The sequence below is a fragment of the Suricata suricatta genome, chromosome 5 (genome assembly GCF_006229205.1).
Source record: "Suricata suricatta isolate VVHF042 chromosome 5, meerkat_22Aug2017_6uvM2_HiC, whole genome shotgun sequence".
In the NCBI taxonomy this organism is placed as follows: Eukaryota; Metazoa; Chordata; class Mammalia; order Carnivora; family Herpestidae; genus Suricata; species Suricata suricatta.
Genome location: NC_043704.1, coordinates 123,954,547 through 123,969,266, shown reverse-complemented (window position 1 = coordinate 123,969,266; position 14,720 = coordinate 123,954,547). Strand labels below are relative to the sequence as shown.

Sequence of the window (14,720 nt, the reverse complement as noted above, 5' to 3'; positions counted from 1 at the left end):
TGTGCTGACAGCTAGCTCAAGCCTGGAGCCTGTCTTCAGATTCTATGTCTCCCTCTCTCTCTCTGACGCTCCCCTGCTCACACTGTCTCTTTCTCTCTCTCTCTCTCGCTTTCTCTCTCTCTCAAAAATAGATAGAAACATTAAAAAAAAAAAAGAGTAAATCCAAGAGAAGAGCACTTGGGTGGCTCAGTTGGCTAAGCATCTGACATTGGATCATGCCATGATCTCATGGTTCGAGAGTTTGAGGCCCACAGTGGGCTCTCTGCCGTCAGCACAGAGCCTGCTTTGGATCCTCTGTCTCCCCTTCTTTCTGCCCCTTCCCTGCTCGCTCGCTCTCTCAAAAATAAACAAACATTAAAAAAATAAAAATAAACTAAACAAAAATAAATAAAAAGAACTGTTTAACTCAGCTGATAGACAATGTCACTCACACACACACACACACACACACACACTCACCTATTTTTGGTGAAACTGGCTTTTGGTTACCTAATTTCAACATACTTACCTAAAGATACATACTATGACTCCTTAAAATGGTGATGTGCAAACACTTGGAGAAAGTATCCATCCACCCAACTGTCCATCTATTCATGTATTTATTGAGAAATAAATATGCTCCAGGCCCTATGTCAGGTTCTTGACATACAAAGATGAACACAACAAGGATCTTCTTCTAAGAACTTCTACTTTATTATTTTCCAGACTTACTGAGATTTAATTGATATGTAACACTGTAAGTTTAAGGTATATTAAGAAGCTGATTTGATATACGTACATACTGCAAAATGATTAACACTATAGCATTAGCATAACACATCCTATCACATTACATTACTCACTTCTTATTTTTGGTGAGAACATATAAGATTTATCCTCTTAACTTTCATGTATATAACATAGTACTATTAACTAAAATCACTATGCTGTACATTAGATCCTCAAAACTTATTTTAACTTATACAACTGGAAGTTTATACTCGTGGCTAACTTCTTCCCATTTCCCCCATCTTTCAAAGAACTTCTACTTTAGTTAAAAAGAAGGACACATTAAAAAAAGTTAATTAAGTACAATGATAGGAACATTATAAGGGTGCACACACAGTACTACTTAGGAAGAAATGTCAATTCTCTGCAGAGGCAACTGGGCAGGGGAAACAGAGTCAACAGCATTCTAAGTAATAATATTAGCAAATGCTATAAAACAAAGCTACAACAATGAAATTACAGAACTACTTTAAATTTGCCAATTTAAACCAGATTTTGTGGTGGTAACCAAGACAAAAGATAGGGCCAGGTCATAGGGAGCCTTCCTCATATAAGGTCTTCATTAAAATAAGGCCAAGTTTTATTCTGGAGGTAATGGGTGGCTACTGAAAATTTTTAAGCAAATAAGTATCATGAACAGAAGTCAGTTTTAAAAAATATTTTTGGCTCCACTGTGGAGAAAAATTGGAGGTAAAGGTGAAGGAAAAAGCAAAGAGACTTACTGCTACCAAGAGATCCATAAATAAAGGAGGCAGGACAAAGAGCACCTAAGGTAGTAATGATGATGATGGGCCAAATAGAAGAGATGTGATATATGCTCAAATACTGATAGAATAAAATCTACTAAAGTAAGTGACTATCAGATAAAAATGACTAATTTCTGGTTTGATTTACTGGTGGGTTTATTTACACCCTGACTCTCTGTAGAAGAGTAACTCTTTTGTATAGGGATGCCTAATCACTATGTCCCATAAGAGACCCATACTCTTTAATTCATAAACAACTGATACAGGTAATCCTATTTTCAGATGTCAGGCCATACATTTCCACACTCAAAATAAATAAAAAGTATCAGAAACAGATCATCAATGGATATTAAAACCACTGAGTGGCAAGGTGAGAGACATACGTGCAACAAAATACCAATTATTTGATAGTTGAAAATGGAAAAGCATTCTTACAAAAAGATGCAATGGTGATCACATTAAACATGTGACTAACTGTAGCAACCTACCTGGACAACCTGATATTATATACACTGCCTACAGTGACATAATACGAAGTACACAGCATCACCTATGAAATTTCCTTGCAAAAAAAATGTAGAATTATAATCTAATAAAGTCATTAGATCTAACTTTCAATTACAAAATACAAGAGATTTAGGAATCCGTTAAATGATGCCATGAGGAAAAAAATAAGAAGAACAAAAATATGGGATACTTTACAAGACAACTATGTTGTGGTCAACTAAAAGTTAATCCCACGCAAAGAAAAAAAGTGGAGGAACTATTTACATTTTGGAAAGATACTGACAACAAAACAATCAAATGCAACATATAAAACAGTACACTGTAAGCAGCACTGACTTCTTTGTAATCTCTAAATACCCAAGGTGTATTTCTGCCTCAGGGCCATTTGCTTGATGTCTCCTTCAAGTCTTTACTTAAGGTCACAATCTTAGAGAGGTTTTCCTGGCCATCCTATTTAAATTCATTCTTCCACTCCCAATCTCTTTGCTCTTCTCTGCTTTATTTTTCTGCATAGCATTTACTGTCATTTGCCATACTATAATATTTTGCTTATGTATTTTATTCACTGGCTGATTCTACTCATCCACAGATCTTCACAAACATTTCACTAAGGGTAGTAAATAATCTATCAATAAGAAAAAGAAAAGTTTACAAAACTAAAAATTTTGATTACCTCTCAGGAGCACTGGAATGGGAGAGTGGAGGAGCACACAGATATTTGGGTAGGATTAGCAGTATTTCAGTTCTTAAATTGGGGGTGACAGATTTACATACAAAAATATATTACATATATTGTTAGGTGTATCAAATGACACATAATTTCTTTAAATGAGTACATTAAAACGTGTTTGAAACTATCCACATTACAATCCTTGAGAATACCATTTCCTGAAATTACTAGGAGAAATTCCACATTCTGGAGTATAATTATCTAAATTATCGGAATGTTACACTCAGTATTTAAGATGCAAAATCACATCTGTGAATTTATATATCACAGTGATTGCAAGAATTTTTCATTTTTACTTTTCCTCAAAAAGTCAGAATGCATAAAACTGTGTGTCAAGGGAATAACAACAAGAAGACATATTACTTATCCTTGGAATGATCCAGTGGAAAACATTTTTATAAAACAGAGTGCCCTAAATGAAACTGATTATTAAATATACTGTTTGAACTTTTGTTTATAAGTTAAATAGCCATAAAGAATTATTTAGACAGATTACTTTGGCTGACTGCCATAATGCAATTAAAGAGAAAATGCTCTTTACTATCAGACCTCTGCTAATTACGCCTAAGATAAGTCTTCCAATTCTGGCAAACCTCAGCCTTAAAATATCAGGAAATTCAACTGGTATATATGCACCAATTAAAGAAATAAGGCAAAAATATATTTGGAAAGAAAAATTCTACAAGACAATGCTATAAAAATTGTGTTGTAATTTTCAAACTCCTATCTTCTCTCTGTTACCTCTAGCTTATCTTAGACACTGTCTAGTATGCTTAGGAACACAAAAATGTTTTGGGGATGGCTTATTTTTAAGTATTAAATACAACAGGGGCACCTGGCTAGCTCAGTTGAGACTCTGAATACTGGGGTTGTACGTTCAAGCCCAACATTGTGTGTAGAGATTATTTAAAAGAATCAAGTAAAGTCTTAAAAAAACTACAATTACCATAATCTGTATTTTCCAATTTTGTATCTGTTTCCTCATTTTAGGGCTAAGTAACTTGTGATGCTTCCACATCTCAGAAAATTTAATTCACCCTATAGAATCTCATGCAGTCTTATATTTTGCAACTACTGAATCTATCAAGGTATTAGTTTACAATGATTTTTCCCCATTTAGAATACAAACTCATTTTCTAGAGCTATAACCTTGTAAATCTCTAAATATACAGCTCCTAAGACAAATGTTGTGTTCAATAAATGTTTACTGAATAAACACAAAAATAAATCCTGTATAAATAAGTTTGAAAGACTAAATAAATAGTTCATTTAATGGCTGTTAAAATAGAAAGTCATACAAAATCAATAAAAGATACAGAGTTTTAAAAAATATGTTTATTTTGACAGAGTGCACAAAAGAGGGGGAAGGGGCAGAGAAAGAGGGAGAGAGAGATAATCCTAAGCAGGCTCCATGCTCAGCATGGAGACCAACTTGGGGCTTGATCTCACAACCATGAAATCATGACCTGAACCTAAATCAGGACTTGGATGCTTAACCAACTGTACTACTCAGGTGCCCCAAGATAACAGAATTTTTAATACCTACCTTTAGCTAATTTAAACGGTGTCCATAATGATTACCAAATATAAATGTGGTTCATTTATATCACCATTAAGTGTTATATAGATATATGCTATTTTTTTTTTTTTTTTTTAGAGAGAGAGAAACAGTGAGCAGGGGAAAGAGGCAGAGGGAGATAAAGTGTGAATCTTAAGCAGGCTCCATGCTCAGAGCCAGATGCAGGGTTGGATCCCACGACCCTGGGATCATGACCCGAACCAAAATCAAGTCAGATGCTCAACCAATTGAGCCATCCAGGCACCTCTTTAGATAGATTTTTAAACTGAAAAATAAAAATCTTGAAATGTCTAGTGTATAATTACAACCTCAATACATAGTTCATCATGAATGATCAGAATCAGGTGGATTTAAGCTAGTACTCACTGATACAAATGTTACTGTTGGCTTATGATGATCTCATTTAAGTATTTCTAATAATGAAAATTGATGTTTTAAACAATATAATAGAATTGCTTAACTCCAAAACGATAGAATATAACTGGTCCTTTCAAAAAGATACTAATTTAATTCCATAACTTATTTGGTCAGTCATAAGAGATCTGGTAATAAAAATAGTTAGAAATTTATTATATGACTGAAGGTGTCTAACACTTGTGGAGAGAGCACAAGTGTTACTTGAGTGACCCTTTCCCCAACTACTTCAGGTTACACACTTGTAGTTATATACTAGGCACAATAGGGTAGTGGTTATGAGTACGAATTTAGGAGCTAAATGGTCCGAGTTTAATTCATTTGCTAAGTGTTGGGTCCTCAGGCAAGTTTCCTAACCCTCTTTGCCTCCATTTTCTCATCTATAAAATGGAGATAATGATAAGATAAAAGACCTTTCTCATAAAAATTTGTATTATTAGATATATGTAAAGAACATAGAACAGTGCCTGGTGCATAGTAACCATAAGTATTTGCTATTTTCATACAATATGTTTCTTCTGGTCTCCAACCTATTTTGTACCTTTTCACATTAAAAAAGATTACAAATTCTTGAGCTTTCAGGAGGTTTTCTGTGTGATTATTCCTTTTCTGGGCACTTCTCACCTCCAACTTTACTTCCTTTCTTTAATATTCTATTTACCTTCTTAAATGTGAAGCAGATTCCAAAGTGATATGTACAACACAAATTGAGTGTACTGCAAGAAAATACTAAAACTGCTCTGTAGTTTTAATTAATAAATCAATTATTACTAATATTTAATACACAGACGAAGCTTTGTATGCCCTCACTAGGTCCGTATTTCAGACTCTTTTGGGTCACAAGGCATATCTGAGGTATGCCAAGAGAAGAATAAGAAGAGTCCAATGCTCAAGGGGCTTAATACTCTAACACTTAGTTAGTATTATGACACTCTTTATGGGTTTATTCATATTGTAAGTTGCATATGACCAATGCAATGGATTTAAATATATTTTAAAATATTTATTTATTTTTAATTCTTCACAAAATGGAAACAGATCTTGGGAAAAAACAGAAACAGAAAGAAAAATCTGAGTATGTACTCCCAAGTGAATTATAAAAAATATGGAGGCACTAACCCTGCTTGTATATAAACTCCTCTTACACCACTATTAAAGTCCTGATGATCTAATCACATCTGACAAGAAACTGATCTAGCAGTGTATGCATTTAATTCTATAAACAAACATATGCTGCAAAGCACACTATAATATAAGAAATGAGAACTATATACTCAATCTTCTGATTACCAAAAGTAGAAGGAAAAAAACCATTTGTCTATTTTTTTATCAGATATTTAGAAAATAAGGCTTAGCTCAGAACTAAGGTAATTACCAAGTAGTTATTTCTGTTTTTTAAAGCTAGACTGAGACTTTTAATTTGCCACAAAGACTTAAGAATAACAGACAATACCACTTTAGGGTGAGTTAACCAACATAATTTAATTAGAGATTCAACTTTATTTTTAAAAATTTTTTTACTGATCCAGTCCTCTTTCTATCATGATTTGGATTTCCTTATAGATATGGGTTAGGACTGACCATTTATATGCTTTACAACTATTTTCATTGTTATCTATCTTTCTAAATTATTAAACTGGCATTGTATTTCTGTACTGACTTTCTGAATGGGTGTAAGGTAGGAGATATGCTATGAAAGCACACACTCATGCATTTTAGTATATAAGAGTTATTAAAAAAGTTACTTCTAATTAATAAATTGTAATGCTGTTGATATACATGACTCCTATGAGCAAGATTTAGGTTTATATCAGGTAGTTACTTCTTAAGTACTCTACCCACAAGATAAGAATGCCACCCTTTTGAGAAGAAGCATGGGGTAAAGGGAGAGGAGGGGAGAATAATTTTTTAGTTTTATCATAGATATTCATTATTAAGACAATAGACTAAAAAATGTTTTATTGATGGGATATAAGATAAAAAATTAGACTTTAATTTGGGGCTGGAGAGAATTTGAGTTTTCTTCTACCATATCTTTGGCATTTCCTTTTCATTTTCTGTTTGTATAATATTTAACCATTTTTACATTTCTTAAAATTTTTAATCTTTTGATTAGTAAATTCTCAAATGGATAAACAAAGAAGAGTTCTATACTTAAGTTTAAGTAAATAAATCCATAGAAGCACATATGATTAGAAACAAAAGGAGAACAAATAAACCCTTGGGTAAGTTGTACTCATTACATAAGGGCATAATATATAAAACTCTGTGAGCAATATAACACAAAATAACACAGACAAAAATTAAAGGCACTAAGTGAAAAATACATTATGTTGCAAAGCTTCCCTAAACATAGATGTCACACTTCCATATATGAAAACTATGCAAACTGGCATTTGGAACACACACTTAAGAGATTACATTTGTAGATGTGACTCTAATAACCTAATAATAGTAGCAGTAATTACTATTAAATTTTGCTTTATATGTCAGGCTCCAAGAGGAACTAAATGTAACTATTGACTCTAAAGAGCTACCGACTGCTCCAGGAATTAATATACCTCTAAATTAGGTTGACATTACAATTACAAAGCACTTTTGGCTATGTGCAAATTTGTAGGGCTTTAAAAAAAGTAACAAACATTAGAATCAGTTTGTAATAAGAAATAGTAACTACACTATAACTTCTCAGGCAATAACATACTCTTGGACTACCTTACCCAAATATAAACACCTTCAAGTGAAGCTACTTCTAATTTACCTCATCTTTATTTTGCTATAATACATGGATTTATGCAACAAAATTTTAATGGCTGCACCCTATGAAACAGGTATTGCTCTAAGCTCTCAGGATCCAATGAATCTTATCATTAGCTCTTTCTAAATTTTGCCAAAAAATGCAATTTACTGGGGTACCTGGTGGCTCAGTCAGTTGAGTGCCCCACTTCAACTCAGGATATGATCTCAGAGTTCATCAACCTGAGCCCCCTATTTTGGGATCTCTGCTGTCAGGATGAAGCTCCCTTCAGATTCTCTGTCTCCCTCTCTCTCTGCCCCTCCCCAGCACTCACTGGCTCTCTCTCAAAAATAAACAAACATCTAAAAAAAATACACTTCACCAAAACTAATCTCCCTCCACTCCCAGGGGGCTAAATGACTATACAGTATTCTGAAGAAACAAAAACAATAAAATACTGAATATTTAACAATATGTAAGCATTTAAATGCTGTTTCTTGCTGAAATGCTTAATGATAAAATGAACAGCCTTAGAAAATAATATAAAATGCTGCTTTAAATAAATATATTCTAATTGTAAAACTGTGTTAGCTATACTGTCAAACAGGACAAATTTTTTTTTTAGAGAATCTTTTCTATTTTCATTCATTTATTTATATATTTTTATTGAAGTACAGTTGACAATGTTATCTTAGTTTCAGTTGCACAATATAGTAAAAAAACAAGTTCAGATATTATGCTATGCTCACCACATGTGCAGCTACCAAGTGTCACCATACAACACTATTATAGTACGATTCACTATATTCCCTATGCTGTCTGTATCCCTTTATCATCATGACTTATTCATAAAATGGTAGTTTTTTAAAAAATTCTTTTTGATTTAGTCAGTATTCTCAAATAATGGGAGAAAAATATTTAAGTATATGAACACCTTTTGAATAATTTAATTTGGTACATTTAACTAATTATCAGTTTGAGTAACAGTTTATTATTCTTCTAATACCTGAATATTTGATAATATTTATAGGAACATTTTCCTAGGTACATCATGTTCTTCATTTTGCTGAACTCCTCATCGTCCCCTATTTATCTCAGTATCTTACTACAGAGCACTGATAACCTTGTACTGAATTTTCAGCGTGTTTCTGCTCATTCTTGATTTTCCTATGCGAAGTGTTTTCATAACATACATCCCAGTTTGTCTCAAAATCTCTCCAAAGCTTTGTTGTACCCTCGAGTCACCTGGTAACCTCTGAAAAGTCCCTATGCTCTGAGATGCCTTAAAAATTAAATAAGAGGGGCGCCTGGGTGGCTCAGTCAGTTGAGTTTCTGACTTCGGCCCAGGTCATGCTCAGGTCATGATCCTACAGTCCGTGGGTTCAAGCCCGGCATCAGGCTCTGTGCTGACAGCTCAGAGTCTGAAGTTTGCTTCAGATTCTGTGTCTCCCTCTATCACTGCCCCTCTCCCGTTCACTCTCTGTCTATCTCTCAAAAAACAAAAAAATAAAGACTTTTTTTTTTAATTAAGAAAATCTGGGTATGAGAGAGAGAGAGAGAGAGAGAGAGAGAGAGCTAGGTTCTAGGTTTCTAAATATACCCAAGTGATATTAATATGCAGCCAAGTTTGGGAACTACTGTCTGAAAATCTTAGTAGTGCCCTGAAGGTCCAAGATGCATACTACTTTTTTTTTAAATTTTTTTTAATGTTTATTCATTTTTTTGAGAGAGAGAGAGAGAGAGAGAGAGAGAGAGAGAGAGAGTGAGTGTGTATACTAGTTGGGGAGGGGCAGAGAGAGAGAGGGAGACACAGAATCCGAAGCAGGCTCCAGGCTCTGAACTGTCAGCACAGAGCCCGATGTGGGGCCTGAACCCACAAACTTCAAGATCATGACCTGAGCAGAAGTCAGACACTTAACCGACTGAGCCACCCAGGTGCCCCGCATACTACTTTTTAATCTGTGACCTCAATCACTTGTGATGCAAGCCTGGCATGGTAGTTAGTATAGTAGCTGGTAAGTAAACCTACTACTTATTCAGGTTTGGTTACCTTCTATTTGCCACATATACACTCACAAAGTTACAATAAAAACCTCAGTTTTCCTTTTTTTTAAATTTTTATTTATTTATTTATTTATTTATTTATTTATTTATTTATTTATTTGCAAAAGCAAAGGGCATTTATTATTACAGGCTTAAATTCACCGTGCTTAAGCTTGGGCTCACAGACTTCACTAATGCAGTGGATCCGTGCTGAGAGCCTCAGTTTTAAGTGAAAAGCAATTTCAGAAAACTATTTCAGAATCCAGAAATTTTTGAATTTGAGAAGTTAACATAGTGCATATATTTTATATTCCATCACAACTCCTGTAATCAAGAACATTAATATTTCAGCAGCAATACATATAAATATTCACACTGACAGAGACAAATAAAAATTTCAATTAATAGCCTCAGGTAAGTTGGGGCTAGGTTTTACCACCATTAACTTAAGGAAGAAAGTATTTTGGAATTTCAGAATGTTTGGGTTGCAGAAATGAAGACAAGTGATTATGGACATACAGACATACTGGTCACAAAGAAGGTCTCCCCTCCCTCCCATAGAATGTAACTAAACAGTATGAAAGCCACTGACAGAATGTTTCTGTAAAGACGCACACAACAATATTTTGGTGTCTGCCACTAGTGTTGAGGTGAACATCTGATGAGAAAGACATATATTGTGAGACATGTGTTTGTTTACTATGCATTTATAGCACTTTCTCAATTAAATATAAATATTCCTACTACTAATCATAAAAAAAGCCTGAGAATTAAATATAAATATTCCTATTCCTCCTCCTCATCCTCTTCCTCCTCCTCCTCCTAAAAAAGCCTGAGCCCACATCACTGACAGAGTGGATTTGGGGGAAAAAATCTTTGTCATTAGTGCTTGAAGTCAAGAAAAGGGAACATCTACAAAACACAGAAATCTTATTTGAATTAAAACGCAAAATGTAAAACTAGAATTGATAGTGGTATAAAGCATGACATCAAATGAGTTCACCATAAACAGAAACAAAATTGTGAAAGTTTTTCCACACTTACAATCAGTGCAAAGCTGATTAATTTGTGAAGACTAGAAAACAGGTATCTTTTCTTTGAAGAAAACACATATTATAAGTAGAAATCAGAATGTTCTCAAGTAGACTGCCCTAAATAGAAGCTTAAGTTTTACAAACACAAAAAGATGGAGTGAGGGGTGGGGAAGTAAGGAGAGATGCACATAAAATAATTTTAAGAATTCTGGATTATATGAAGTTGAGCAGGCTGTTTTACCATCAGGATATCTAAGAACCTTAAATTAGATATTGTGCTTTGACAATCTCTAAACAGGTCACTCATACTTATTTGGCCTTCAAATCCTTTTTTCTTTAAAGCATTTAATCTAATTCCATAGAACATAAAACTATTGGAGATATATTTATATATATTTATAAATTTGGGAATTTTAGATGGTCGTCAAGACTGATTGCAAAGAATCAACTTCTACTTCACACCAGTAATTTTACTATACTTATCAGTTACCAGTCATTATTAAGTCATACCTCTGTGCACTGTTAACAAAATCCCCAAAGATTGTTAACTCTGTAATTAATAGCATGGATTATGAAATGAATGAGAAAATAGAGTAACATTTCTTAAACTAAACACCAAATCAAAATAAAGCTTAAAATATATATATTCACCATTTTAAAAGATAAGTAGACAAACGGTATAAATACTAAAATGCTATACCTCGTCAAATTCTTCAGTCATTTTTCTGATGATTTCTGCATTCTGCATATTTCGAAACATCTCTATTCTCACAGTACCTGTGGAACAACAGATTTTACAGTTAATCTTTTTCTACCCATTGCTAAACATTAAATTTCATCTAATCATGGCTTGAAAATTTTATGTGAAAGTTTTTGGGGTTTTATCTACCCCCAAGCTCCTACCTAAAAAAATCCCTTGTTTAAGAACTTCAAAGTTCTTTAGATATTTTTAAAAATCCTTGAATATTCTGCAAATAAATATGAAGGGAAAAAACTGTGAGGAGTGTTAGGTCAGGAAAAGACAAAAAACAATACATTTCTATTGTAGAGAGGGCCCTAAGGATTGACAGGTACTATCGAGACATATACTTGGTATTCCCTATCATCAGAATATTTTTCTATAAATTAAAAATAATCTAACAGCTGTCGGCTACACTTGTTTTCTCTTAACATGAAAAATAGCTCAGTAATTTCAATATAAGTATCAAACAAAAATAAAGTTGACCCCTTTCTCATTCTTTAGTACTTTATATGAGCTATATAATTTTTAACTCAAATATGGCTATATAAATATTATCATTCTTATAATAGTAAAAGCGGTTTATATCAAAGATTTGCATTAAAAATTAGCATAATTTAAATAAAATGAAGTTCAAAATACCTTGATTACAGAGAATACTGGACTAATAATTACATAAAGTTTAGTTTCAACTCTATACAAGTAAATATTCAGGTTAAAATCATGGGAATAAGACTCAATGAATCAATAAGAAAATACTTTATATTGTCTGACAGGTTTCCTGCCAGTGATTAGCAGCTCCAATTAAACCATATTTAAGAATATAAGAGGGAAAAGTCTCTTAAGTGTACTGCACTCTTACAGGAAACAGCATGGAACAGTTGACAGCCACTAAAAGTCATCAAAGTGTACTTTTCATTCAGAGTCCCAATAAAAGTCTATAGTGGCACACCTGGCATATCAACCTTAATTTGACGTAATTCTTACTAATCTGTAAAATGAAAATAAATGAGATCTTCCTAATCTTTTTAACCACAACCATTTTTTTTCATTTATAGTTTATTGTCAAGTTGGTTTCCTTATAACACCCAGTGCTCATCCTGACAAGTACCCTCTTCCATGCCCATCTCTCCCCTTCCCCTCTGCTCCACCCACTTCACCCCTCAGTTTCTTCCTCAGTATTCAAGAGTCTCTCATGATTTGCCTTCCTTCCTCTTCCCAACTATTTTCCCCCTCCTCCATAGTCCTCTGCTAAATTTCTCCTGTTACACTTACGAATGAAAACATATGGTATCTGTCCTTCTCTGCCTGACTTATTTCACTTAGCATGATACCCTCGAGGTCCATTCATGCTGCTAAGAATGGCCAGATTTCATTCTTTCTCATTTCTATGTAGTATTCCATTGTATAGATAAACCACATCTCCTTGATCCATTCATCAGTTGATGGACATTTAGGCTCTTTCCATGATTTGGCTGTTGTTGAAAGTGCCTCTATGAACAATGGGGTACATGTGCCCCTTTGCATCAGCACTTCTGTATCCCTTGGGCAAATCCCCAGCAGTGCTATTGCTGGGTCATAGGGGAGTTCTACTGATAGTTTTTTGAGGAACCTCCACACTGTTTTCCAGAGCAGGGGCACGAGTTTACATTCCCACCAATAGTGTAGGAGGGTGCCCATCTCTCCACACCTTCGCCAGCATCTATAGTCTCCTGATTTGTTCATTTTAGTCACTCTGACTGGTGTGAGGTGGTATCTCAGTGTGGTTTTGATTTGTATTTCCCTGATGAGGAGTGACGCTGAGCATCGTTTCATGTGTCTGTTGGTCGTCTGGATGTCCTCTCTGGAGAAGTGTCTGTTTATGTCTTCTGCCCATTTCATCACTGGATTATTAATTTTTCGGGTATAATCACAATTCTAAGCATGTTTTAGTTACTTAATGTACAGCTCTCTTGTTCATTTTCAGGATATTGAATTCATTAAGTACCACCAACAGGTATCCCAACATCCAGCTGTAGAGATGATAAATAAATTTACTCTCATACTAAGCAGGCAAAACAAGTAAAATTAGATTTTTAATTTATTAAACATGAGAAAAATTCGTTGTTCTCAGAGAGATGGAAACATTTTATATTTTGCTTTTAGAGTGTCATTAAATAGCTATACGCATTTCTCAAAGTCATCTATTGGTACAATTAAAATGTGCAAAATTTAATGTATGGAAATTATACCTTGGTAATTGATTTTTAAAGAACTCAAGAAAAAGACAATGCTAATCATATCAGTTTACTAAAGAGTTACAGATGCTTTATTATTAATGTTCTATTTTATTCCCATTATTGATATGGCAGTTTCATATATACTGAAGCCTTAACTATAATTACAATGGACTAGCAAGTTGGTTCATAAAGGGAGGACTATTTTGCTGCATTAATTTAATATTGTAAAGTGAAAGGGGACAAACCAAGAAATAGATTTGAAACAATAAAAAAAATCAACAAGATATTGGCATATTGAATTCAACAGCATATAAAAAGAATTATCCATCATGATCAAGTGGGATTCATTCTGGGGTTACAGAGCTGGTTCAATATTCGCAAATCCATCAAAGTGATCCATCACATTAACAAAAGAAAAGATAAAAACCATACGATCCTGTCGATAGATGCAGAAAAAGCATGACAAAATACAGCACCCTTTCTTAATAAAAACTCTTGAGAAAGTCGGAATAGAAGGAACTTATCTAAACATCATAAAAGCAGTTTATGAAAAGCCCACAGCTAATATCATCCTCAATGGGGAAAACTGAGAGCTTTCTCCCTGAGATCAGGAACATGACAGGGGTGCCCACTCTCACCACTGTTGTTTAACATAGTGCTGGAAGTCCTAGCATCAACAATCAGACAACAAGAGGAAATAAAAGGCAGCAGAATTGGCAAAGAAGTCAAACTTTCACTTTTCACAGATGACATGATACTCTACATGGAAAACCCGGCAGACTCCACCAGAAGCCTTCTAGAACTGATCCATGAATTCAGTAAAGTTGCAGGATACAAAATCAATGTACAGAAATCAGTTTCATTCCCATACACCAATAATGAAGCAGCAGAAAGAGAAATCAAGAAACTGATCCCATTCACAATTGCACAAAAAACCATGAAATACCTAGGAGTAAACCTAACCAAAGATGTAAAAGAACTATATGATGAAAACTATAGAAAACTTATGAAAGAGATTGAAGAAGACACCAAGAAATGGAAAAACATTCCCTGTTCATGGAATGGAAGAATAAACATTGTGAAAATGTTATTTCTACCCAAAGCAATCTACACATTCAAAGCAATCCCCATCAAAATTGCACCAACATTCTTCTCAAAGCTAGAACAAACTATTCTCAAATTTGTTAGGAACCACAAAAGACCC

The 14,720-nt window shown here is 34.0% G+C and overlaps 1 protein-coding gene across 3 annotated transcripts in view; it reads right to left on the bottom strand.

The window, feature by feature from the left end:
* STAG1 (stromal antigen 1) overlaps nucleotides 1–14,720 on the bottom strand; it is a 422,258-nt gene that overhangs the window by 184,479 nt on the left and 223,059 nt on the right. For 2 of the 3 annotated variants that reach the window (XM_029940222.1, XM_029940221.1), the window contains one exon: nucleotides 11,259–11,335. In XM_029940222.1, coding sequence (XP_029796082.1) covers nucleotides 11,259–11,335 — 77 coding nt within the window. Of the gene's footprint in view, nucleotides 1–11,258; nucleotides 11,336–11,461; nucleotides 11,529–14,720 lie in introns of those variants that run through there. The other variant, XM_029940223.1, reaches the window with a different exon arrangement.